General features: G+C 40.1%; 1 protein-coding gene and 1 long non-coding RNA gene across 13 annotated transcripts in view; one reads left to right on the top strand and one right to left on the bottom strand.

Moving 5' to 3' along the window:
* Positions 1-15712, top strand: part of LOC133256753 (uncharacterized) — a 64101-nt gene extending 48389 nt beyond the window's left edge. For all 3 annotated transcript variants that reach the window (XR_009739286.1, XR_009739284.1, XR_009739285.1), the window contains exons 3-4: positions 13761-13937; positions 14679-15712. This is a non-coding gene — a long non-coding RNA (uncharacterized LOC133256753). The remainder of the gene's footprint in view (positions 1-13760; positions 13938-14678) is intronic.
* IL1R1 (interleukin 1 receptor type 1) overlaps positions 14854-27447 on the bottom strand; it is a 134344-nt gene continuing 121750 nt past the window's right edge. For all 10 annotated transcript variants that reach the window (XM_061431776.1, XM_061431779.1, XM_061431775.1 and 7 more), the window contains 5 exons: positions 25846-25963; positions 24656-24807; positions 19202-19345; positions 17802-17969; positions 14854-16970 (listed from right to left, as the gene is read on the bottom strand). In XM_061431776.1, the coding sequence (XP_061287760.1) occupies positions 16552-16970; positions 17802-17969; positions 19202-19345; positions 24656-24807; positions 25846-25963 (1001 nt within the window). In that variant the 3' untranslated portion in view covers positions 14854-16551. The remainder of the gene's footprint in view (positions 16971-17801; positions 17970-19201; positions 19346-24655; positions 24808-25845; positions 25964-27447) is intronic.

Raw genomic sequence — 27447 nt, 5'->3', positions numbered from 1 at the left:
GCTCCTCCGTCCATGGGATTTTCCAGGCAAGAGTACTGTAGGTCTACTCTGGAGAAATGTCTATGTAGATCTTCTGGCTGGTGGCTTTCTAATTGCATTGCTAGTGTTTTGATACTGATGTAAACAAACTGTTCTATAATTTCCAGATCAGTGTCTTGTGGATCACATCATTTGCAATCATTTTGTCCCATCTAGTGGGTTGTCTTTTCCTTTTGTTTATGGTTCCTTTGCTGTGCAAAATGATATTAGCTTAATTAGGTCCCATTTTTATATCTTTGGTTCATTTTCTATTGCCGTGGGAGACTAACCCTAAGGCAAGAACTGTGCAATTTCTCTCTGAGAATCTTTGCCTACTTTTTCCTTAAGGAGTTTATGGTGTGATGTCTCTTATTTGAGTCTTCAAGCCATATTGAATTAGTTTTTGTTGAATGGTGTGCATGTGGGTTTTAATTTCAGTGATTGGGATGCAACTCTATAATTTTGCCAACACTGCTTGCTGAGGAGATTGTCTTCGTCTGCTTGTACTGGATTGGACAAAAGGTTCCTTCAAGTTTTTCCATAGCATTGTACAGAAAAATCTAAGTGAAATTTTTGGCCAACCCCATATGTTCTTGATTCCACTGTGGATTAACTGAGCTTAGGTGTGTGGATTTGTGCCTGGGGTCTCTCTCCTTGTCCATTGCCCCATGGGTCTGTTTTGTGCCAGGACCCCTTGTTTTGAGTACTGTATCTCTGTAGTGATGGGTCAGGTCTGGGAGGGTTCTGCCTCCTGCTTTGTTTTTGGTCCTCGGGATTGGTTAGGGAATTGTGTGTCATGTATGCATCCACATAAATTTAAGGATCAGGTTCTAGCTCTGTGAAAAATGTCACAGGGAATTTGATAGAGATTGCATGTAATCTATAGATTGGGTAGTATGACCATTTAAAAATATTACTGCTCTCAATCCAAAAGCATGTGAAATCTTTCCATTTATTTGGTCATCTTCCATTTTATTTGTAGTATTTTATGGTTCTTAGCATATAAATCTTTGACCTCTTTAGTCCAGTTAATTCCTCAGTACTATATTCATTCTGATAGGACATTTTTGTTTTTACTATACTGTACTTTTTCAAATTTCCATATTGTAGATAAATATGCATAACATTACCTTTATGCAAAATAAACAAACTTTTATTTCATGTTGGAAATGTGTTGATTTACAATGCTGTGTTAGATTCAGTTTTAATGCATAAAATTTACTTATATCTATCATTTTTCAGATTCTTCTCCATATAGTCTGTCTAGGATATTTGTGCTCCCTGTTGTACACATTAGTTATTTGTTGAATATGCATTGGGTATAAGTACTGTGTATACGTTAATCTCAACTCCTATTTTAACCTGCCCATCACTGGTTTCCCTTCTTAAGCATAAGTTTGTTTTCTCTGAGTCTGTAAGTCTCTTTTTGTTTTGTAAATAAGATCATTTAATTTTTAGGGAACCTCCTTACCATTCTCCGCAGTAGCGGTACCACTTATATTCACACCCAGGAGTGTAGGGATGTGCCTTTTTCTCCCAGCCTGTCCAGCATTTCTTATTAGGAGACATTTTAATTATGGAAATTCTGATCATTGTGGTGATACCTCATTGTGGTTTTCATTTGCATTTTGTTAAAAAATTATCGGTGTTGAGCATCTCTTCCTGTGCTGTTTGGTCGTCTGCAGGTCTACTCTGGAGAAATATCTATGCAGATCTTCTGCCCATTTTTTGATTGGGTTGCTAGGGCTGTGACTAGGGAAGTGAGTGAGTTGTTAGTACATTTTTGAGATCAGTGTCTTGTGGATCATAACATTTGCCTCTACTTCCTCCCATCCAGTGGGTTGTCTTATTTTGTATACGGTTTCCTTGGCTGTGCCAATGGTCATAAACTCGATTAGGTCCTATGCGTGTATCTGTGGCTCATTTTCTATCATCTTGGGAGACTTACCTAAGGGAAAAAAACAGTATGACTTCTGTCAGAGAACACTTTGCCTAATTTTTCTCTAGGAGTTCATGGTGTGGTGTTTCTTAAGTCTTCAAGTCATTTTGAGTTACTTTTTGCCTAATGGTGTGCATGTGGGTTCTAATTGCAGTGATTGGCACATGGCTCTGTGACTTTCCCAGTACAACTTGCCGTGACACTGTCTTCTTACCCTTGTGATGTTGTTGTTATTTAGTCACTCAGTTATGTCTGACTCTTTGCGACCCTGTAGCCCACAAGGCTCCTCTGTCCATGGGATTCCCCAGGCAGGAATACTGGAGTTGGTTGCCATTGCCTTCTCTGGGGAATCTTCCCAACCTGGGGAATCAAACCCAGGTCTCCTCCGTTGGCAGGCAGATTCTTTACCACTGAGCCACCCTGGAAGCCTTCCCCTTTTATTGGGCTGGCCAAAAGTTCCCTTAAAAGTTTTTTCATAACATCTACAGAAAAATCTGAATGCAATTTGTGGCCAACCTAATATATTCTTGCTTCCATTGTGGAAGATAAATTGACCATAATGTGTGGGTTTGATCCTAGGGTCTCTGTTCTTTTCCATTGCCCCATAGGTCTGTTTCTGTGCCAGGACCTCCTTGTTTTGAATACTGTAACTCTGTAGTGTTGTGTGGAGTCTGAGAGGGCTACGCTTCTGCTTTATTCTTGGTCCTCAGGATTGCTTTGGCAATTCTGCATCATATATGATTCTGAGTAAATTTTAGGATCTTGAGTTCTACTTCTGTGAAAAATGTCTTAGGGAATTTGACATGGATTGCATTTAATCTGAAGACTGCTTCGGGTAGTTTGGCCATTTAAAACTACGACTGCTGTCAATCCAAAAGCATGGGATACCTTCTATTTCTTTGAGTCATCTTTCATTTTATTTTCAGTGTTTTATGGTTCTCAGCATATAAGTCTTTCATCTCTTTAGGTTTAATACTAAGTATTTTATTTATTTTGATGTGTTTTATTTTATTTTATATTTGTAAACATTTCTTTATTGTGATACAGTATGTATAACATAACATTTATTATCTAAATCATTTAAAGTATTTTTCTTCTATATTTGAGTAGACTTAATTTATAGTATTGTGTTCATTTCATTTGTGCAGCCTAGTAATGTGCTTATACAGAAATCAATTTTTTAAAATTCTTTTCCCATCTAGGTTATACAGAGTATTAATTAGAGCTCCCTGTGCTATGCAGTCAGTCTGTACTGTGCTTAGTCACTCAGTCATTTCAAATCTTTGTGACCCTGACTGTAGCCTTCCAGGCTCCTCTGTTCATGGGGATTCTCCAGGCAATAATACTGGAGTGGGTTGCCCTGCCCTCCTCCAGGGGAATCTTCCCAACCTAGGGATCGAACCCAGGTCTCCCACAATGCAGGTGGATTCTTTACCATATGAGCCACCAGGGAAGCCCAGTGGCTCAGAATCCATGTGCAATGCTGAAGACCCCAGTTCGATTCCTGGATCAGGAAAATCTGCTGAAGAAGGCATAGGCTACCCACTCCAGTATTCTTGGGCTTCTCTTGTGGCTCAGCTGGTAAAGAATCCGCTTGCAACGCAGGAGACCCGGGTTGATCCCTGGGTTGGGAAGATCCCCTGGAGAAGGGAACAGCTACCCATTCTAATATCCTGGCCTGAAGAATTCTGTGGACTGTATAGTCCATGGGGTCTCAATGTCAGTCACGACTGTCAGTAAGTCAGTCCGTCCTTGTTAATTATCTATTATGTGTATAGTCGTGTCTATATGTTAATCCCAAACTCTTAATTCATCCATCCCCATTACCTTTCCCCTTTGGTAAGGATGGGTGCATTTTCTCAGTCTTTGAATCTTTAAATTTTAAGGAACCTCCATACAGTTCTCCGTACTGACTGAACTAGTATACATTTTGACCAGAAGAGTAAAAGGGCTCCTTTTTATCTACAACCTCCCCAGAATTTGTTATTTTTAGGCATTTTAATTATGGAATTTCTGATAATGGTGTGGTGATTACTGATTGTAGATGTGATTTGCAGTTCTGTAATAATTGTTGATGTTGAGCATTCTTATATGTACTTTGGGTCATCAGTATGTCTTTGGAGAAATGTCAGTGTACATCTTCTGCTCATTTTTTCAATAGATTCTTTTTTTTCCTAATATTGAGGTGAATGAGCTGTTTGTGTATTTTGGGGATTAGTCCTAGTCTGTCCCATCATTTGCAAATATTTACTTCCATTCCATGGGTTGTCATTTTTTGTTGTTGTTTATGGCTACCTTCGGAGAAGGCAATGGCAACCCACTCCAGTACTCTTGCCTGGAAAACTAATACAATATTTTAAAGTTTAAAAATAAAATAAAATTAAAAAAAGAAAAAAGAAAGAAAATCCCATGGATGGAGGAGCCTGGTAGACTGCAGTCCATGGGGTCGCTACGAGTCAGACATGACCGAGCGACTTGACTTTCACTTTTCACTTTCATGCATTGGAGAAGGAAATGGCAACCCACTCTAGTGTTCTTGCCTGGAGAATCCCAGGGATGGGGGAGCCTGGTGGGCTGCCATCTTTGGGGTCGCACAGAGTCGGACATGACTGGAGCGACTTAGCAGCAGCAGCAGCAGCAGCAGCAGCAGATGGCTACCTTGCTGTGCAAAAGCTCATGAGTTGGATTATTTTGCTGCTTTTTATAAATACATAATTTCTTCCTGGCTGCGCTGGGTCTTTGTTGCTGTGCGGGCTTATCTCTAGTTGTGGAGAGGGAGGGCTACTCTCTAGTTGCAGTGCAGGGGCTTCTCATCGTGGTGACTTAATCTTGTGCAGCACACAGGCTCTAGGCTTCAGAAGTTGTGGTTCCTGGACTTTAGAGCTCAGGCTCAATAGTTGTGGTGCACAGGTTTATTTGTTCCGTGGCATTTAGGATCTTCCTAGATCAAGGACTGAACACTTATCTCTTGCATTAGAAGGGGAATTCTTTACTACTAAGCCACCAGGGAAACCCTGTTTCTTGTTGCTTTTACTTGTATTGCCTTGGGGAGCTGACCTAACGAAACACTGGTACAATTAATGTCAGAGAACGTTTTGTGTATGATGTCCTCCAAAACTTACATAGTGTGATGTCTGGATATTAAGTCTTGAGCATTTTGAGTTCATTGTTGTGTATGATGTGAGGTTGTGTGCTAATTTCACTGATTTCCATCGAGCTGTCCAACTTTCCCAACACCACTCGCTGAGGAAACGGTCTTTTTTCTCCATTGTATATGCTGGTTTCCTTTACGCAAGATTAACTGGCTGTGGGTGTGTGGGTTTGCTCCTGGGCTGTCTCTTCTGTTCCGTTGATCCAGAGGTCTGTTCTTGTACCAGGACCACTGTTGTTTTGGTGACTGTTGCTCTGTAGCATCGCCTGAACTCTGGGGAGGGTTATGCCTCCTGACTTATTCTGTGCTCAGGATTTCTTTGGCAATACTAGGTCATCTATGGTTCCATATAAAATTCAGTATTATTGGTTCTAGCTCTGGAAAAAAAAAAAAAAGTCCATGGGTATTTTGATAGAGATAGCAGTTAAATATGTAGATTTATTGGGGTAGTGTGACCACTTAATAATTTAATGCTTCCAATAAAAGAGTATGTGATGTTCTTCCATTTATTTGAAACATTTTCAAATTTCTTTATTAATATTTCATAGTTTTCAGGACATAAGTATTTCACTTCTTTCATCAGGTTAATTTTTAAGTATTTTATTTAATACTTTGCTACCATTTTATTTCATTTCAGTTTTATTCACATTTTTATTGTGGTACAATATGCATAACATTTTACCTTCTCAATTATTTAAGATTTGTATTGATGGTAAAGTAGCACTGAATTACAATGTTGTGCTTTCACTTGTAGAGCCAATTGATTTATTTGTACATATATATATATATTATTTTTCTTTTTTCAAATATGACATTGACAGTAAAGTTCCCTGTAGTTGTTGTTGATGATATACTTTTTATTTTTTTGAAGAATGGTTTATCTAAATTATACCAAAACTCCTAAATCATACCTACCATCTCTTCTGCCTTTGGTATCTGTAAGTCTCGCTCTGTGAGTCTGAGTATCTGTTTCTCTTTTCAAGTGAGTTCACTGAATTTTTAAGGACCTCCTTACTGTTCTCCACAGTGGCAGTACCGCTTTCTGTTCTCAACAGCAGTACAACACAGCACAACCGCAGTGCAACAGTTCTCCACATTCAGTGCAGCGTTTGTCTGTAGACATTTTAATTACGGAAGTTCTGATCATCGTGGTACCTCACTGTGGTTGTAATTTGCATTTCATTAATAATAAATGTTGTTGAGCATCTATTCTGTGCTTTTTGGCCATCTGGATGTCTTCTCTGGGGAAATGTATATGTAGATATTCTGCCCGTTTTTTGATTGGCTTGTTAATGTTTTTGTTACTGAGCTGAATGAGCTGTTTCTGTATTTTGTAGATCAGTCTTGATCTCAAAAGTTTGAAACTAATTTTTTCCCATTGGATGGGTTGGGTTGTTTTTTTTTTCATTTTTAAAATGGGTTTCCTTTGTTGTGCTAATGATTGTAACTTTGATTAGGTCCCATTTGTTTAGCTTTCATTCATTTTCTATTGCCTTGGGAGATAAAAAAATAATGGTACCATTTGTGAGAGAACGTTTTGCCTACCTTTTTATCTGGGAGTTTATGGAGTGATGTCCATTATTAACTACTCAGGCTTTTTTGAGTTCCTATTTGTTGAATGGTGTGCACGTGGGTTCTAATTTCAGTGATTATTGATATGTGGCTACTAGGAGCGTTCGGAGAAGACAATGGCGCCCCACTCCAGTACTCTTGCTTGGAAAATCCCATGGATGGAGGAGCCTGGTAGGCTGCAACCCATGGGGTCGCTAAGAGTTGGACACGACTGAGCGACTTCACTTTCACTTTTCACTTTCATGCATTGGAGAAGGAAATGGCAACCCACTCCAGTGTTCTTGCCTGGAGAATCCCAGGGACAGGGGAGCCTGGTGGGCTGCCGTCTATGGGGTCGCACAGAGTCAGACACGACTGAAGTGACTTAGCATAGTATAGCATACTAGGAGCGTTACGCCTCCTGCTGTGTCCTTGGTCCTCAGGATTGCTTTGGCATTTCTGGTCATGTACAGCTCCAAGTAAAATTTAGAATCATTGCTTCTAGTTCTGTGAAATATCACAAGGAATTTGATAGGGATAGCCCTAAATCTATAGATTGTTTTGGGTCATATGGGCATTTTAAAAATATTACTGGTATCAAACCAAAAGCATGGGATATCTTTTCATTTCTATGAGTCATCTTCAACTTTATTTTTAGTGTTTTATCCTTCTTAGCATGCAGCCATGAAATTAAAAGATGCTTGCTCCTTGGAAGAAAAGCTATGACCCAACCTAGACAGGATATTAAAAAGCAGAGACATTACTGATGAAGGTCCAACTAGTTAAAGCTATTTTTTTCCAATAGTCAGGTGTGGATGTGAAAGTTGGACCATAAATAAAGCTGAGCACCGAAGAACTGATGCTTTTGAACTGTGGTGTTGGAGAAGACTCTTGAGAGTCCCTTGGACTGCAAGGAGATCAAACCAGTCAATCCTAAAGGAAATCAACCCTGAATATTCATTGGAAGGACTGGTGCTGAAGCTCCAATACTTTGGTCACCTAATACAAAGAACTGACTCATTGGAAAAGACTCATGCTGGGAAAGATTGAAGGCAGGAGAAGGGGATGACAGAGGGTGAGATGATTGGATGGCATCACCAACTTGATGGACATGAGTTTGAGCAAACTCTGGAAGTTGGTAATGGACAGGGAAGCCTGGCGTGCTGTACTTCTTGGGGTCACAAAGAGTCAGACATGACAGAGTGACTAAACCGAACGACTGACTGAAGTAAATTCATTTAGTTTTTAAAGAACTTCCTTACTCTTCTCCATAATGGTGGTACCCCTTTTATCTTCCCAGCAACAGTGTAGGAAAGGTGTTTTTTTTTTTTTTTTCCTTCACACCAACTCAAACATTTCTTATTTGTAGATGTTTTAATCATGGAAATTTTGAATGTTATTATGATACCTCAATTTGGTTTGATTTGCATTTTGTTAAAAATTATCAGTGTTGAGCATCTTTTTCTATGCTTCCTGGCCATCTGAAGGTCTTTTCTGGAGAGATGTCTGTGTAGATCTTCTGTCTGGTTTTTTGTATAGTTGCCAGTGTTTTGATATTGAGGTGAGTGAGCTTTTTGTATATTTTGAGACTGGTGTCTTGTGGATCATATTGTTGGCAACTATTTTCTCCCATTCTCTGTTACTTTTTTATTGTTCAAAAGCCTTTAATTTGACTAAGTCTCATTTTTTATTTTTGTATTACCTTGGGAGCTAGAAGTGAGAAAACAAGGGGATGATTTCTGACTGTGGTTTCCCTTTGTTTTTCTCTAGGAGTTTGTGGTGTGGTGTCTTCCTGTTTAAGTCCTCTAGCCATTTTGAGTTCCTTTTTTTTGAGGGGGTGGGTAGCTGCGTGGGTGTCTTCTAATTTCAGTGATTATTTGTGGCTGTTCAACTTCCCCACCTCCACTTGCTGTAGAGACTGTCTTTTCCCCGTTGTATATTCTTACTTCCTCCGTCAAAGATTGACCATAGGTCTGTGGGTTTGTGCCTGGGGTTTCCATTCTTTCCCATTGCCCCATAGGTCTGTTTCTCTGCCAGGACCCCCTTGTTTTGAATACTGTAGCTCTGTAGTGTGCAGAGTCTGGGAGGGTTATGCCTCCTGCTTTGTTCCTGGTCCTCAGAATGGCTTTGGCAGTTTGGGGGTTATTTATGGTTCCCTATAAATTTAGAATTACTGGTTCTAATTCTGTGAAAAATATCATGAGTAATTTGACAGGGATTCCCTTCAATCTTTAGATTGCTTTATGAACTATGGCCTTTGTAAAAATATTAATGCTTCTAATCATAGAGTATGGTATATTTCCATTTCTTCAGTTTCCTTTATTTTTATTTTATAGATCTCAGCGTAGGTCTTTCACCTACGTGTTTATTTTAAAATATTTTATTTGATGTGACTTTCTCCTACATAATGTTTGTTTTTAAATATTTTATTTATTTTTCCCTATCAGATTTCTGTATTCTTATAAAATATGCATTCTCCCCTTTTTAAATTTTTTTTTGTATATTGGTGGAGTATTGATATGCTGTGTTATTTTATTTTCAGTTGTACAGCAAAATTATTTCCTTATTCAGATATCTATTCTTTTTCATGTTCTTTTTACACATAAGTTAATAAAGAGTATTTAGTACAGTGTTATACAGCATGTGCTTATGAATTATCTCTTGTGTATACAATAGTGTATGTATATTAATCTTAACATTTTAAATTATCCTGCCACCTTTCTCAAGTGGTAAAGCTCATTTTTCCTAGTTTGTGAGTCTGTGAGTGTGTTTCTTTTGTTAACAATAAAGTTTAACATACTTTTTAAGGAGTCTCTATAGTGTTGTCCATATTAGCTTTTTCCAATTACATTCCCCATGACAGTGTTGGAGGGATTTTTTTTTTCTCCCCAGGCTTTGTTGTTTGTAGATAATTTAATTATGGAAATTTTCATCAGTATGAGGTGGTACTTCATTGTAGTTATGATCTCTGTTTCTCTAATAATTATCTCCATTAAACATGTTTTCATGTACTCTTTGACCATCTCTATGTCTTTTTAGTAATGTCTGTTTAGATGTTCTGCCCATTTTTTGATTTAGTGTTTTTGATATTGAAGTGAATGAGAAGTCCATATATTTTGCAGTTCAGTTCAGTCACTCGTTCGTGTACGACTCTTTGCGACCCCATGGACTGCAGCATGCCAGGCTTCCCTGTCCATCACCAACTCCCGGAGCCTACTCAAACTCATGTCCATTGAGTCAGTGATGCCATCTAACCACCTCACCCTCTGTTGTCCCCTTCTCCTCCTTTTTTTAATCTTTCCCAGAATCAGGGTCTTTTCCAGTGAGTCAGTTCTTTGTATCAGATGGCTAAAGTATTGGAGCTTCAGCTTCAGCATGTCCTTCCAGTGAATGTTCAGGACTGATTTCCTATAGGATTGGCTGGTTTAATCTCCTAGCTGCTCAAGGGACTCTCAAGAGTCTTCTCCAACACCACAGTTCAAAAGCATCAATTCTTTGGTGCTCAGCTTTCTTTATGGTCCATCTCTCACATCCATACATGACTACTGGAAAAACCATAGCTTTGACTAGACGGACCTTTGTCGGCAAAGAAATGTCTCTGTTTTTTAATGTGCTGTCTAGGTTGGTCATAGCTTTTCTTCCAAGGAGCAACTGTCTTAATTTTATGGCTGCAGAATTTCATATTTTGCAGGTTAATTGCTTTTTGGTCACATCATTTTCAAATATTAATATCTTCTCTCAATCTTTAACTTTTCATTTTTTTATGCTTTGCTGTGCAAAATTTCGTAAGTTTGGTTAGGTCTGATTTATTTTTGCTTTTCTTCCTACTGCCTGAGAGACTGAACTAAGAAAACAACGGTGTTAGCACAATTTATGTTAGAGAGTGTCCTGCCGACGTTTCCTCCAGAAGTTTTTATTGTACTTGCTCATACGTAGCTTTTCAACCCATTTTGTGTTTACTTATTTTTAGGGTGAAGAATGGTCTCATTTCATTTTTTTTGCATGTTTTTGTCCCAGAACAACTTACTGAAGAGACTTCATTTTCTCCATTGTTCATTTTTGCCTCCTTTGAGTAGATTTACTAACCATCGTTCCACGCATTAATTTCCTGACTTTCTATTCCACTCCACTGATCTCTAATTCTGTTTTGTGTCAGTACCGTGCTGTTTTGATTAACTTTATAGCATAGTCTGAAGTCAGAGAGCTTGATTCCTTCAGCTCCATGGTTTTTTCTTCAAGATTGTTTTAACTATTTAGGTTCTTTTTGGTATCCATGCAAATTTTAAAGTTTTTTGTCCTTGATCTGCAAAAAAAAAAAAAAAAAAAAAAGCCTTGGTGATTTGATAAAGATTGCAGTGAGTCCTTTGACTGCCTTGGCTAATGTAGTCATTTTGACAGCTTTTATTCTTCCTATCCAATAACATGATTTACCTTTCCATGAGGAGGGCATGGCAACCCACTCCAATATTCTTGCCTGGAGAATGTTCATGGACAGAGGAGCCTGGTGGGCTACAGTCCATGGGGTCTCAAAGAGTAGGACATGACTGAGCAACTAAACACAACTTTTTGTATCATCTTCCATTTCTTTTATTGCACATTTTAGTTTTTGTAGTACATGTCTTTTGCCTTGTTAGGTATGCTATTCCTAAGCATTTTAATTCTTGATGTGATGCTAGATGGGATTATTTCCTTAGTTTCTATTTCTGATCTTTCAGTGTTAGTGTGTAGAAATGTAATACATTTTCTCTGTTTTGTCTTCTGCAACTATAAAAAATTCATTAATGAGCTCTAGTAGTTTTCTGGTAGCATCATTAAGATTTTCTATGTGTAGTATCATGTCATATGAAAACTGATATTTTTGCTGCTTCTTTTCCAGTTTGGATTCCTTTTATTTCATTTTGTTCTGCTTGCCATTGCTAGGGCTTCCAAAAGTTTGTTGAATGAAAGTGGAGACAATGGGCATCCTTGTCTTGTTCCTGATCTAGGAAGAAATGCTTTCGGCTTTTCATCATTGAGAATGACGTTGGCTGTGGGTTTGTCATATATGGCCTTTATTAAGTTGAGGTAGGTTTCCTCTATGCCCACTCTCTGGAGAGTTTTTATCAAAAATAGAAGTTGAGTTTTGTAAAAAAACTTCTTCTACATCTCTGAGATAATTGTATATTTTTTAATTCTGCAGTTTGTTCATGTGGTGTAGCACTGGTTGATTTGCAGATCCTAAAAAATCCTCGCATTCCTGTGATAAATGCCACTAAATCATGGTGGGTGATCCTTTCAGTGTACTGTTGGATTCATTTTGCTTGTATGTTGTTGACGATGTTCCCCTCTACATTCGTTAGTGATATTGCCTATAATTTTGTGGTATCGGCCTGTAATTTTCTTTTCTTTTGGTATCAGGGTGGTGGTGACCTCATAGAATGTGTTTGAATGTGTTCTTCCTCTGCAATATTTTGGAAAAGTTTCAGAAGGATAGGGGACTTCCCAGGTAGTGCTAGTGGTAAAGAATCCACCTGCCAATGCAGGAGCTGAGATAGACATGGGTTTGATCCCTGGGTCAGGAAGATCCCCTGGAGGAGGAAATGGCAACCCACTCCAGTATTCTTACCTGGAGAATTCCAAGAACAGAGGAGTTTGGCAGGCTACAGTGCACAGGATTGCAGAAGAGTCAGACACAGCTGAGCACACACACATTTGGTAGAACTCACCTTCCTCCTGTGTTCTCTTGTAATTGCATGATTTTCTTTTATGTTACGTTGGATTGCTTTTTATCTAGATTTGGGGGTTTTGGTTAACTTGTGGTTTTTATATAGCAGTCTATATATATATATATAAGATTTTTTAAGTTGCTGGTCTCTTAATTTTAAATGCGTTTCCACTATCCTACATTCATGATTTTCTCTTCTCAAGGATTGCTAGCTTTGAGATCATATGTGGTGTGGATGATTTTCTACCTTTACTGTTTGTTTGTCTTTACCTGTGAGTGTTCCCCTTTCCTAACTGTCTTATTTCTAGTTGTGCCTTTTCTATTCCTCCTACAGAAATTCCTTTAGCATTTGTCGTAAAGCTGGTCTGGTGGTGCTGAATCCTTTTAGCTTTTGCTTCTCTGTGAAGCTTTTGATTTCTCCTTCAAGTCAGGAGAGCCTGACTGGGTTGAGTATTCTTGGTTATAGGTTTTTCCCTTTTATTACTTTAAATATGGGCTTCCCAGGTAGCTCAGTGGTATAGAATCTGCTGAAGCAGGAGACAAGGGTTTGATCCCTGGGTTGGGACAATCCCCTGGAGAAAGAAATGGCAACCCACTCCAGTAGTCTTGCTGGGAAAATCCCATGGACAGATGAACCTGGTGGGCTATAGTCCATGGGGTCACAAAGAGCTGGACACAACTGAGTGTGCATGCACTGCACTGCACACTTTAAATACATCATGTCACTGTCTTCTTGGCATGAAAGGTCAAAACCACCTTGTGCTGTGTACGAGTTTCAAACTGTGACAGTGCAGAAACTTGTACTCAGCTCTCTTTCCAACTAGGTAGAACCACTAGTGAGAAATAATTCCAGAGACCAAAAGAAAAAAAAAAGGCTATTCTGAGGAAAGTTTATCTGGTAAAGAGAAGAATATAAATTCTCATGACCAAAAAAAAAAAAAAAATTGCTCTTAGCACTGTTTTATTCTGTTTGCTAAAAATATATTAACTGTTTAAAAAAAAAATCACCAAAATATGGTGAAATCTCTCTGAATCCTTCCACTGAGATAGTCTGTTTAGGCAAGTTTTCTGGATCGCTGACTCCTCAGTTTTCCTAAGTTCTTGTATTTTTAATTTTTGTTTAAAAATCCCTCAGGAATGTGTTAAAGTAATCCCCTTCTTTCTTTAGCGCACTAAGCATCCTATAAAGTTTGGGGCCAGCAGAGGGTCATGGGGACACAGTCATTGGCCCTGAGAAACCCAGAAGCACCTGGGATGGGGGGTGAGCCAGGCTTTGGTCTCCAGATGTCGTGGCTCCACCTGACTGCTCTCTACTCTGGCCTGCCTTTTACGTTGCTTTGCTTCCTCCCTAAGTGTCAATCACCAATTGTATGCTTCCCTATCCATTCTATTTGCAGACTTCAATATGACTGGAGAAACCAAGTTTATTCCCAGAATTACTAGAGACAACGCTACCATTCCCTGAGGACAGGCCTTGTCCTCTGCTTGACCCTGTGGACTTTAAAGTGACCTGCCCCCTCTGCCCTTCTCCTCGGGTACTCACAGCACCATCTGCTTGTTAGAACAGCTACAGGGTAAGAAGAAAGATGCACTGACCCGCTGTGAAAGGCGATCTGATCCTTAGAGTTTGTGAACATTAGAGCTCGCATTTGGATATGAAATCTGTTGATTTTGTTAGCCTCCTGGGTCAAAGGAGAAAAATAAAAACTTTTTGTGAGATGTAAAAGTCTAAGGGGAATGGATACAAAATGTGGTACATATATACAACGGAATAGTACTCAGCCATTAAAAAGAACGAAATAATGCCATTCGTAGTAACATGGATGGACCTAGAGATGGTCATACCACGTGAAGTCAGTCAGAGAAAGACAGATATGTTATGACATACCTTCTATGTGGAACCTAAAAAGAAATGATACAAATGAACCTAATTACAGAACAGAAACAGACTCAGACTTACAGAAGAAACTTATGGTGGGGAGTTAAGGAGTTTGGGATGGACAGGCACACACTTCTGTATGTACAACTGGTAACCAACAGGGACCTACTGTAAAGCACAGGGGACTCTGCTCAATGTCATGTGGCAGCCTGGAGGGGAGGGGAGTTTGGGAGAAATGGATACATGTGTATGTATGCTGAGTCCCTTTACTGTCCACCTGAAACTGTCACAACATTGTTAATTGGTTATACTCCAATACAGTTTTTTGTAAAAAGCAAAAAAAAAAAAAAAAGATTTAAAAGTCTATACAAATGTTGCCCCTATGAGTTTTTGGACCGGTAATAAGTTAATAAGACTCATATTTAATCTATTTTAGGAGCAAGCAAACAGGCGGATTGTAGCTGAGCCTACAAAGGGGAGTCAGCCCTCAGCTAATGACCTCTGACCTCCCCAGGAAGAAGGTGCCCTCACTTTCCACACGACCTGGGAGCAAGCAGGTAAACTCGGGAGAGAGCCGTCAAAGAAACAGATTTGAAGGAGAATAATCAATACCAGGTTTTGACAATTTTATTGGAAAATAAGTACAGTCCATTGATCAATGATACGTGCTGTACATGAATCTGGTGTCTTTCTATATAAAAATATTTGGTATCTGCTGCAGAATTATATAAACAAGGTTTTTTTTAAATCATTAACCAGTAGAAATATAATTTATCAAAAAACTCATTAAAAAATGGCTCAATACCCTCTTTTACTGCAAATAGAGGCAGAAGGGGGAAAATAAAAATTCTGCTAAGCCAGTTTTAACAACTGGAAATGGAATACTTCACTATACTTGCAAACTTTTCTTAAACACTCACACTGACCAAGAAGAAAAATTCCCATCAGATTATGCAGTAAAATCTAATTAATGGGGAAGGCCTGAAAGGAAAAGGTTAAAGGGAAACTGAACAAAGGTTTTCAAAAAATAAAATAACCTGTGGAAATTTTTAAACAGTAAAGCACAGTCTACGTTATGTGTGCAAATTTCTTCTGAAGGCATTGCCAACAAAGAGACACCCCTGCCTTTTCTGCAGAGAACAGGGCTTGGAGCTGGAGACAGAAGCAACTTTCTGCAGAGACAGCCTAAATACAATCAGACTGACAGAAACAGAACAAGTGTCTGAGAGCAGTTTCTTGGGGAAAGGGACTTGGAGTAAATTTTGAGTTTTAGTAAAATTTGGGTCAGCTAGAGAAAACGTGAAGAGGATTTCTGGTCAGAGGAGACGGGAAGGAGAGGCAGAGATGGAGGGAGGCTGGGGACAGGTGTGAAGGTGAACAATCTGGGCGTGCGCAGAGCAGGACTGAGAGGTGTCAGATGCTCGTGGGCGGAAGTGGGCTTTCACCCAGGAGGAGCCCATGGAGGCGGTCTAGCAAGGGCATTTTAAGATCCGAGCATCGTAGAAAGACGTTTCATCTGTAGGCCGTGTGTGTGACAGAGTGAGAGGAGGAGGTGACTTGGAAGTGGACCTTCCAGAGAAGTGACGAGTCCAGGAATAGGCAGAAGAATAAGGTGGAATCAAGTGGTCACTGCAGGGGAAAGGCATTAAGAGGTGGGTTCATACTCTGCTATTCTTGCTCTCAAAATTCTCTCTCTCCTGCAGAAAGGTAAGGTTATTTCAAACCCTTAAGAGTCAGGGGAATTCCTTTGCTCATTGAAATGACAGTTTTAAAGGTTCCATGAAATGAAATTCCATCTTTGGAAAGTGACTGCCAGTTGTCTGTCGAGAGGTATGGGAAATGCAAGGCAGACGGGAAGTTCTCCAAGAATGCTTCTACATCCTCTGGGAAGTACAGGTCTCAGTCTGCCAGTAGCAATGCCCAGGAGAACCACTCGAGGGCCTGCTGTGCCCAGACTGGGCCACAGCCCTGCCCTCAGACCCTGGGAGACTTCCTAAATCTGTCTATAGATGGTGAATATTACCTGCATGTTCATTCCTCTGGTTTGCTGCCCAGTGCCTTTTCTCAGCAGTTCAAACATTCAGACAGGGCATCCAGCGCCTTCTTAAAGGACTTCCCAAGCCCTCTGCCTGGAGTTGCCCTGGTCACAGAGCGACTGTCGCCACATCCTGCTCCCTTAATCCGGTCCCAGGTGACCTCAGGGATAAGGGACTAAACAGGTGTGTAGGATGACTGTGCAAGTCAGTGAGGCCCAGCCTGCAGTGCCCGAAGACAGGAGTCACCAAGGAACTCTTGGCCAAGCTTCTCCACTACCCGAGAGGCACGTGGACCTCCATGGGTCGTTTCTCCTTAGAGTCCAGCAGAGTGGCCGGGGACAGCAGCTGGTGCTTGGATAAACGCCGCTGCCGCTGGACTGGCATGTGGTACCTGACCTTCTTCCAGAATCTCGAGTTCATAGACTGCGACCCCTCTCTAAAGTCCCCTGACCAGCGTATGACTCCCTGTTTCTGCTTAATGAATTTAATGGATTCTGGCATTTTCTCATAGTCTGGAATCTTCTCCAGCTCCAATAGGACGACTTTAATTCCTTCCTGAATGAGAGCATTGTACATGGCCACCTGCTCTTCAGATGAATTCCCCGGCCAGCTGAATCCTGACGTTTCTGGGACCAAAATGATAATCAGTCTCCTGCTTTTCTTTACATTTTCATTAACAACCTCAACAATGCCTGAAAAACATGAGACACAGCATAGTAAGTAAACTTTCCATCTATAATCCTTCCCTCCAGAACCAAGACCCCTCAAGGTTCTTCCCACCCCATCACCTATGTCTCCCGATACTCTTTCTCCTTAAATCGAAGGAGTTTATCATTTTACAGAAGAGCTCAAACACTGACCCACAAAAGGTGAGTATTTCATGGCGGAGTAGGAGTACTTGAAGAATGAATTTTATAAACTTTCTTGCTAAACCACTGGATCTACATCACTCCTGTTTTTACCATCAGTTGTAAAGTAACTGCTAGATCTAACTAGTTAAGTTCTGCAAAACGAAATAAAATTTAGTTAATTGTTGCCCCAATAGAGTGTGAGAAAAGTAAACACTTGCATTTAGTATGAAAATCATCACGTGCCACTACGCTGTTCTTGTTTGGTCTCAGTCGTGTCTGACTCTTTTCGACCCTTTGGACTGAAGCCCACCAGGCTCCTTTGTCCATGGGATTCCCCAGGTAAGAATACTAGAAAGGGTTGCCATTTTCTCCTCCAGGGGATCTTCCTGACCCAGGGATTGGCAGGCAGATTCTTTACCGCTGAGCCACCAAGGAAGTCCCACTTAAGAGGCTCATCAAGTTGTCAAGTATGTATACCCAGGCTGCAGTCTTCCACCTTTAGTAACCTGGAGAATCCCAGGGACGGGGAGCCTGGTGGGCTGCCGTCTATGGGGCCGCACAGAGTCGGACACGACTAACGCGACTTAGCAGCAGCAGTAATTCAATTAGTTATCCAACTTTAGTAATTGAATTAGTTATACAAGATGTTACTTCTTTCCACTGCACACGTACTTTCCCCAACGTAGTCATCTCGGCCACAGATGAACAGCTTATAGCCACACTGTTTTTCCAAGACCTCAGGCATGACTTTAAACACAAAAATATCCGAGTTACAGGTGGACCCTTCCCCAGGGGTCTTGGGACATAGTATGTATGCATCATATGTCTTTCCATCTGAAACTAAAAGGGAAAATGCAATAGTTATAGAACCAAAAGAAAAAATGAGATTTGCTAAAGTCAGTATCACAAATATGCATTTCATAGTGAATTACTAATTTTGTGTACAATGGTACGCAGCAACAATACCAAAAAGTATGTCTTTTTATTTTTTTAATATTATTTTATTTTTTAACTTTACAATATTGTATTGGTTTTGCCATATATCAACATGAATCTGCCACAGGTATACACGCGTTCCCCATCCTGAACCCTCCTCCCGCCTCCCTCCCTGTACCATCCCTCTGGGTCGTCCCAGTGCACCAGCCCCGAGCATCTAGTATCGTGCATCAAACCTGGACTGGCAACTCGTTTCATATATGATATTATACATGTTTCAATGCCATTCTCCCAAATCATCCCATCCTCTCCCTCTCCCACAGAGTCCAAAAGACTGTTCTGTAATGTCTTTTTAAAGTATTCACCTCTGACAAGTTTTTTTTATTGTGTTTCACTACAAAGTTCTCATATTATTCAAAGGTCCCCCATAAGGAAAGATTCTTCACCTGCCTAGTATGAAACTCTCTTCATTTCCTTGTTCTCATCTTACTCAAATGTCTCAGTCCTGAATTCTATCCACTCTTCCTTTTAAGTATTAGTGTTGTTGTTTAGTCACTAAGTTGTGTCTGACTCTTTTTGTGACCCTATGGACTGTAGCCCACCAGACTCCCTCGTCCGTGGGATTCTGCAGGCAAGAACACAGGAGTGGGTTGCCGTTTTCTTCTCCAGGGGATCTTCCCAACCCAGGTATCAAACCCGTTTCTCCTGCATTGGCAGGCAGATTCTATACCACTCAGCCACCAGGGAAGCCCATATATTAGTGGAGTAGTAGTTTTTTTTCTGAGATTTAAACAAAATAGAGAATGCTTCCCTGGTGCAGGAAAACTGAGTCATTTCTTTCATTTTATGGCAGGTAATGGGATGATCTCTGTGCTACCTAACACAGAGCAAGTCTTCAACCGAGGCTTCTGAATAACTGGATTTATAAGCAGATGCCCTAAATGCCAGGCTATCCCACCATTATGAACACCAGAGCAGTAACTTAGAAAATATTAATACTATTCAGTCATGAAACTATAATTATGTATAATTACATTATTTTGTGTGGACCACATTTCATTTTAAAATTAGAATAAAAACCCTCTTAACTACCCCCACTCTCTCAGGAAAATACTGCATAGAATACAAAATTGTACCTTTTTTCGGGAGGAAATCATAGAAGGAATCTCTGTACCAAAGCACAATGTCAACCTTGAAGACTTTGTAGATGCAAACAGAGCATGTAATTACCAATGTTAACATGACAAATATACCAACTGTGGGCTTCTGGAAATCGGGGACTATAGCAGAGAAGAGGGAAAAACACATTAGAACCCAAAGACTTAAAAACTGAGCACAGCAAATTAAACATTACCATCCCAGGGAAACCATATTTGGGATCAGTCTGTAAGTCCAAATTCCAGACAGTATAAACTCATTCATTACCGTATCTCATTAATGGATTATTGTTGTTGTTGTTATTTAGTTGCTAAGTCATGACTGACTCCTTTGTGACCCTATGGACTATAGCCTGCCAGGCTCCTCTGTCCATAGTATTTCCCAGGTAAGAACACTGGAGTGGGTTACCATTTCCTTCTCCAGGGGATCTTCCCAACCCAGGGATCGAATCTGCACCTCTTGCATTTACAGGCAGATTCTTTACCACTGAGCCACCATTAATGGAAGCCCCTATTAATGGATACTAATCTACAAAGGCATTGAGGATGGATACTGTATAAAACTAAGGTGCACTGTATTTAATTCCCACTTAAGTAGTATGCAATAACATAGAAAAAACACCAAAGACCATAAGATAGAGCACTCCATAGGAATATGAGTAAAGTCAAAGTCACTCAGAAGCCTACAAACGTTCTACAAAAGTAGAAGAGTCGGGTGAAAAAAGTGGTAGACTAGAGGAAAGGAAAGAAGAGTTTAGGATGGCCAGACAGTGTTTCACACTCCACATTCTCCCAGCTGCACAGGCTAGTTATTCAGCTGATGACCGCGGAGGAGTCTGGTGGAGGAGGGTGGAGAAAGAAGAAAGAGCCTTCTAAACATAAGGAGACAACCAGGAAAGAGAATATAAAAGCTCAGTTATTTTGTTTTTCCAATTTAGGTCACTGACCCACCTGCAGTTGGGTATGTTTAACCTGCAGTTAAACTGGGTATGAAGTGGAAATCAAGGTAGACTAATGTCCGATAGGCCTAATTGATAGTTTACATTTATATTCAATTATTACTCGCAAAGAGTTGGACATGACTGAGCAACTGAACTGAACTGATTGCAGCTTTTAAAAATATTCATTTATTTACTGGGCTGTGTCGGGTCTTAGGTGCGGCACACAGGCTCTCTAGTTGCGGTGCTCGGGGTTGGTTGCTCCACAGTATGTGGGATCTTGGTTCCCCAACCATGATCCAACGCATGTCCCCTGCATAGCAAGGCATATTCTTAACAACTGGACCATTAGGGAAGTCCCCAACTGTAGCTTTGTATAAGATCATCTTATCTGAAGTGTAAATCTTCTAGACTGTTTTTATTCAAGACCACCTTAACTATTCTGGGCCCTTGACATTTCCAATATGATTTTTATAATAAAGACACCCACAACAATGGCTGAGATTTTGATTGGAACTGTTTTCAATGTACAGATTAATTTGAGGGGAACTACTTTGGAGAAGGAAATGGCAACCCACTCCAGTGTTCTTGCCTGGAGAATCCCAGGGATGGGGGAGCCTGGTGGGCTGCCGTCTATGGGTTCGCACAGAGTCCAACACGACTGAAGCGACTTAGCAGCAGCAGCAGAGTATTTATAATACTGAGACTTTCAATCTGTGGTTATTTATCCCTCCATCTATTAGGTCTTTATCTCAGTAATTATTTTTAGTTTGTATCAGATTTTGAACAATTGTTGCTGCATTTATTCCTAAGTATTTAATAGTTTTGATGCTATTATAAATGCTATTTTTTAAAACTTAAGTTCTGTTTCTTCATTGTTGGTATTTAAAGATATACACAGAAATACTATATATACACATATATAGCAACCCACTCCAGTATTCTTGCCTGGAGAATTTCAGGGGTAGTAGAGGAGCCTGGCTGGCTGCAGTCCACGGGGTCACAAAGAGTCAGACATGACTGAGTGACTAACTTTCACTAGTGATATTTCTAAATTCATTTACTAATTCTAATAGTTTGTCCATAGGTTCTTTTTGTTTTTTTTTCATGTATACATTCATAAATATTTTACTTCAACTATAAATTATCTTAAAATGTTTCACATACTATAAAACTTTTATTTATTGAAGTATAGTTTATTTATAATGTTTCAGGCGTACAGCAAAGCGTTTAAGTTTTATATATGTGTGTGTGTGTGTGTGTGTGTGTGTGTATACACACTTTTCCTGGCTTCCCTGGTGGCTCAGAGGTAAAGAATTTGCCTGCCACTGTAGGAGACACAGGTCTGATCCCTGAGTTTGGAAGACCCCACAGCCAGAGGACCCTGGCTGGCTACAGTCCATGAGGTCACAAAAGATCTGGACATGATTTAGAAACTAAACAACAACATATACACTTTTTTCAGATTTTCTTTCCCTTATAGGTTATTACAAAATACTGAGTATATCGTATTTGCTATGTACAGTATGTTCTTGTTGGTTATCTATTTTATATACATTAGTGTGTACAGGTTAATCTCAGCCTCCTAATTTATCCCTCTCCTTTGGTAGGGCTTCCCTGATAGCTCAGCTGGTAAAGAATCTGCCTGCAATGCGGGAGACCTGGGTTCGGATCCCTGGGTTGGGAAGATCCCCTGGAGAAGAGATCCCCTGGAGAAGGGAATGGCTACCCACTCCAGTATTCTGGCCTGGAGAATTCCACAGAATGTATTGTCCATGGGGTCGTAAAGAGTTGGACATGACTGAGTGACTTTCACTTTCATTCTGACCAGAGGGAAGTGATAGAGAAATGCACATCAGAACTACAATAAACTATTAATTATTGCCGTTGAACATTTTTCCGTATGCCTGTTGGCCACCTCTATGTCTTCTTTGAAAAAAATGTCTATTTAGGTCTTCTGCCCATTTTTTGACTGGGTTTTTGTTGTTATTGAGTTGCATAACTGGAGATTAATCCCTTTCCAGTCACATTGTTTACAAATGTTTTCTCTAATTCTATAATATGTCTTTTCATTTTGTTTATAGTTTCATTTGTTGTACAAAAGCTTTTAAGTTTAATTAGGTCCCATTTGGCTTTGTTTTTATTTACTTTATCTAGAAAATGGGTCAGAAATAATATTTCTGTGGTGGTGGAAATAATATTTCTCAGTCATGTCCGACTCTTGTGACCCCATGGACTGTATGTAGTCTGCCAAGCTCCTCCATCCATGGGATTCTCCAGGCAAGAATACTGCAGTGGGTTACCATTTCCTTCTCCAGGGGATCTTCCCCACCCAGGGATCAAATTCACTTCTCCTGCACTGCAGGCATATTCTTTACTACTGAGCCACCAAGGAAGTCCAATATTGCCGTGATGTATGTCAAAGAGTGTTCTGCCTCTGCTTCCCTGCCGGAGGCCAAGACATAGCTCCACCCACCAGGAGGCCTGAACAGGCCTCTAAACCAGCCTCACCCACCAGAGGGCAGACACAAGAAAACTGTCATCTCGCAGCCTGTGGAACTGAGTTCGCAAACAGGTCAGAACCTACCCTGGGACCATGGCCCCGGCCCTTGGGTGATGAGAGGGAGGTGTACTGATGGGACAATAGAATGTTCCCTATAGAGGCCACTTCTCCAAGGTCAAGAAACATGACTAACCTTCCATATACACACAAATTCAAATAGAAATCTACACAAAATGGGACAGCAAAGGAATACATTCCAGACAAAGGAGCAAGATAAAACCCTTCACCTAGAAAAACAACTAACTGAAGTGGAGATAGGCAGTCTACCCAAGAAAGAGTTCAGTATACTGATCATAAAGATCATAAAGTTCTACTCAGGAAAAGGGTGGATGTGAGGAGTGAGAAGTTACAAGAAGTTTTAACAACCCAACAGAGTAGAAGGATACCATAACTGCAATGAAAAATACACTAGAAGGAGTCAATGGTAGAATAAATGAGACAGAAAAATGAATCCATGAGCTGGAACACAAATACCGTCAATATTGTGTTTGATTATACAATGTATGAAAACCAGGAACTTCTGACATCCTCTCTGGAAAGTAGATATTTCGGCTTCCCCTGTGCATCCATCATGGAATTGTTTACCTAAAAATATATTCATTAGGCGCCTAGGATGATCAAGATGCAGGTCAAGAAGCAACAGTTAGAACTGGACATGGACCAACAGACTGGTTCCAAATAGGAAAAGGAGTACGTCAAGGCTGTATATTGTCACCCTGCTTATTTAACTTATATGCAGAATACATCATGAGAAACGCTGGACTGGATGAAGCACAAGCTGGAATCAAGATTGCCAGGAGAAACATCAATAACCTCAGATATGCAGATGACACCACCCTTATGGCAGAAAGTGAAGAACTAAAGAGCCACTTGATGAAAGTGAAAGAGGAGAGTGAAAAGGTTGGCTTAAAACTCAACATTCAGAAAACTAAGATCATGGCATCTGTCCCATTACTTCCTGGCAAATAGATGGGGAAACAGTGAGAGACTTTATCTTGAGGGGCTCCAAAATCACTGCAGATGGTGACTGCAGCCATGAAATTAAAAGACACTCCTTGGAAGAAAAGTTCAAACTAGACAGCATATTAAAAAGCAGAGACATTTCTTTGCCAACAAAGGTGCATCTAGTCAAAGCTATGGTTTTTCCAGTGGTCATGTATGGATGTGAGAGTTGGACCATAAGGAAGGATGAGAGCCAAAGAATTGATGCTTTCGAACTGTGGTGTTAGAGAAGACTCTTGAGAGTCCCTTAGACTGCAAGGAGATCCAACCAGTCCATCCTAAAGGAAATCAGTCCTGAACACTCATTGGAAGGACTGATGCTGAAGCTGAAACTCTAATACTTTGGCCACCTAATGTGAAGAGCTGACTCATTGGAAAAGCCCCTGATGCTGGGAAAGATTGAGGGCAGGAGGATAAGGGGACAACAGAGGATGAGATGGTTGGATGGCATCACCGACTCTATGGACATGAGTTTGAGTAAGCTCCAGGAGTTGGTGATGGACAGGGAAGCCTGGTGTGCTGCAGTCCATGGGGTCGCAAAGAGTCGGACACAACTGAACGACTGAACTGAATTGATGATCAGACTTAAGTTGCTAACTAGCTCTGGAAATAGAATGATTAGCAATTGTCTGCATTATCATAGAACTTACAATCACGTAAAGAAAACTAAGATAGATATGGAAATACATAGCTGAGGCCCTAACACCTTATCTTTTGGGGCAGAGAGATGCATTAATAGAAGGAAAGTAGGGCAAAAAAACTTCACAGAAGATACAGTTCACCTGAGAAGTAAAGTGAATGGAAGTCCCCAGGTTAAAAGGAATCTAAGAGCATTGTGGGCAGAGGAAATAGCATGGCAAACCTCAAGGTCATGATATCTTACCATGGGAACACAAAACTGCATTTCAAATAAACGACTCTCTTGTTTACCTGGATGTATTAGTTGTATATATGCTGTGCTTATTCCTTCTGTATTCTTGGCTAAACAGGTAAATGGATGCAGGAAAAATTTACTTTCCACTGCCGAAATATTAAGCCGTGCGAGGACTGTACTCCTTCTTCTGTTTAAAGGATTCTCCACTCTGTTCAAAAGAATAAGTAAAATTGTATAGATGGCATCAATTATAGAAACAATACATATACCTGGTTTCTCTCTTTGTCGTTTAAACTGCAGCAGTAAGAATCACCAGCCTAAAGCACAGGTGTAAGAATAAGGCTATAAGCAGCACACTGATCTGATATTTGATAGCTCTGGGACCACTTACTAGCAGAGAGAAATCAAATCAAAATGACCAGCTTCCTAAAAGAAAAATGGGGATACAGGCATTCTGGGCTCCATGGGACACAGAGAATATATGAAATAAGAGTAGATCGGGACAGATGGGCAAGGTTCCCAGGTGATGCTAAGGGTTGGGAGTTTCTCCCTGGAGAAGTGACAGGGAGCCATCAGAGACTTGAGCAGGGGCGTGCTTTAATTCTTGGTTACATTTCATGAGTCTTCTCTAAACTACTTTAAAAATGAAATGACATGAAGGAAAATTCAGGACGATTGCATCATTGGAATGTTGCAATTTTTAACTGAATTTAAGAGAAAGCCTTCCAAGTGGTCTGGAATTGGTACCATAATAACATGTAGTTCACCTGTATTGTACAAGATCTTATTAATCCTACTTAGCTTAGCAAAAGTAAAGGGTCAATCAAAGACCCACTTGGAGAAGGAAATGGCAACCCACTCCAGTGTTCTTGCCTGGAAAATCCCATGAACAGAGGAGCCTGATGGGGTACAGTCCACAGGGTCACAACAACTAAGCACATTGACCACTCATCCTTGGTACTAACCCTTGCTTTGGTATTTAGCCACTCAGTCATGTCCAACTCTTTATGACCCCATGGACTGTAGCCCCCCAGGCCCCCATCCATGGGATTTCCCAGACAAGAACACTGGAGTGAGTTGCTACTTCCTCCTCCAGGGAATCTTCTCAACCCTAGGATTGAACCTGCATCTTCTGCCTTGTAGGCGGATTCTTTACAAGTGAGCCACCAGAGAAGCCAATCTTTGCTACCCTTGGAATTTAATACCACAGTTTGTCTAGGGCACAACTGACTCTTGGCATACTTACGTGATAAAGTCTTCCTCTAGCACAGGAGTATATGTACTAACCATCGACCCATTCCACTTCCAATAGACATAGTTACTTAGCCGGCCAGTAACATTGCAGATCAATTGAAGCCAGGATCCTGCAAAGCAATGTGTTTTTAAATCATAACATCAATGGACTCTGGTCTATCTAGATTAACAAATGACTGTTGAATAAAAATTTTAAAGTATAAGAAAGGAAAAAGAAATTGTTCTTACATCTACCACTGAGAGATGACCACTATTAGTAACTTCATGTATCTTATTCCTTACCTTTCTGTGCACTATGCAGCTTTGAAAATTGGGCATTAACATCTACTCTGACTATTGAGAATTTTGGCTCACATGATCAGCCTTCCAAAACAGGCTATTTCATAGTGGTTTAGTATTCCATCATACAGACATATTATGACAAGCTCCTTTCCTATTGCAAAACATAATTTCCTAATTTTTAATTATGATTGATATACCAATGAACATGCCTTTACATCAACCCTGCACATATTCTGAAATGTTATCCTCAATTTTTTGAGGGTTATAAGTCAGAGATTGGGGGGATATTTTTTGTTTGGATGGCTTTTTTCTCCCTTATAAATCCAATATATTTTCTAAAGATTTTGCTAAGATACTTTATAGACAGCTCTGTTGCAATAAGATCTCTTTTCTTGTTATGTTTACTTGCTGGTTTTTGCTAAACAAGTCTAATACTATAGTATATTAATTTTATATCTGGCCAGTTAATACAATAATTATTCTAACTTTCCCCAGTAATTCTCCTGAAATTTATAGGTATGTAATTATACAATCGGAAAACAAAGTTATTTTCTCCCCTAGAGTCAGCAAGCCTTGGTTCTTTAATCTTTGCATTAGTGGGCACTTCTGGAACAAGTAACTGTTAATTGTTACAGTAACTGTAACAAGTTCATGTGGGCAGCTTAGTCTCACTCTTGACTTCAATAAGAAAGTCCAGACCTGTATAAGGCTTAACACTATAGAGTTTCACAATTAAAAATGCTGGTGATGACTGGTTTGAATTAATGTTATTTATCAAGTGCAGAGGGCTTCCTAGGTGGCTCAGTGGTGAAGAAGCTGCCTGCCAAGTAGGACACACGGGTTTGATCCCTGGGTCAGGAAGATCTTCTGGAGAAGGAAATGGCAACCCACTCAAGTATTCTTGACTGGGAAATCCCATCAACAGAGGAGACTGGCAGGCTACAGTCCATGGGGTCGAAAATCAAGTGCAGAAAGTGTCCCTCAGTTCCTATTTTTCTAAGTCATTTTATTGGTAATTAATGTGAAATCTTATCAAATAAAAGCCTGACTATAGCATAACCTTATGCTACGGTGATGGGCCTCTGATCAATGTGATATTTTAAAATAATTATTTCTAATGTAATGTAGGCGGGAGGAGAAGGGGACGACAGAGGATGAGATGGTTGGATGGCATCACTGACTCAATGGACATGAGTTTGAGTAACCTCCAGGAGTTGGTGATGAACAGGGAAGTCTGGTGTGCTGCAGTCCATGTGGTCGTAGAGTTGGACACAAAGGAGAGACTGAACTGAGTGTAATTATTATTTTTAGA

The sequence above is a fragment of the Bos javanicus genome, chromosome 11 (assembly GCF_032452875.1).
Source record: "Bos javanicus breed banteng chromosome 11, ARS-OSU_banteng_1.0, whole genome shotgun sequence".
Taxonomy (NCBI): Eukaryota; Metazoa; Chordata; class Mammalia; order Artiodactyla; family Bovidae; genus Bos; species Bos javanicus.
Note: the sequence above shows the minus strand (reverse complement) of the source record. Positions and strands in the feature narration are given on the sequence as shown.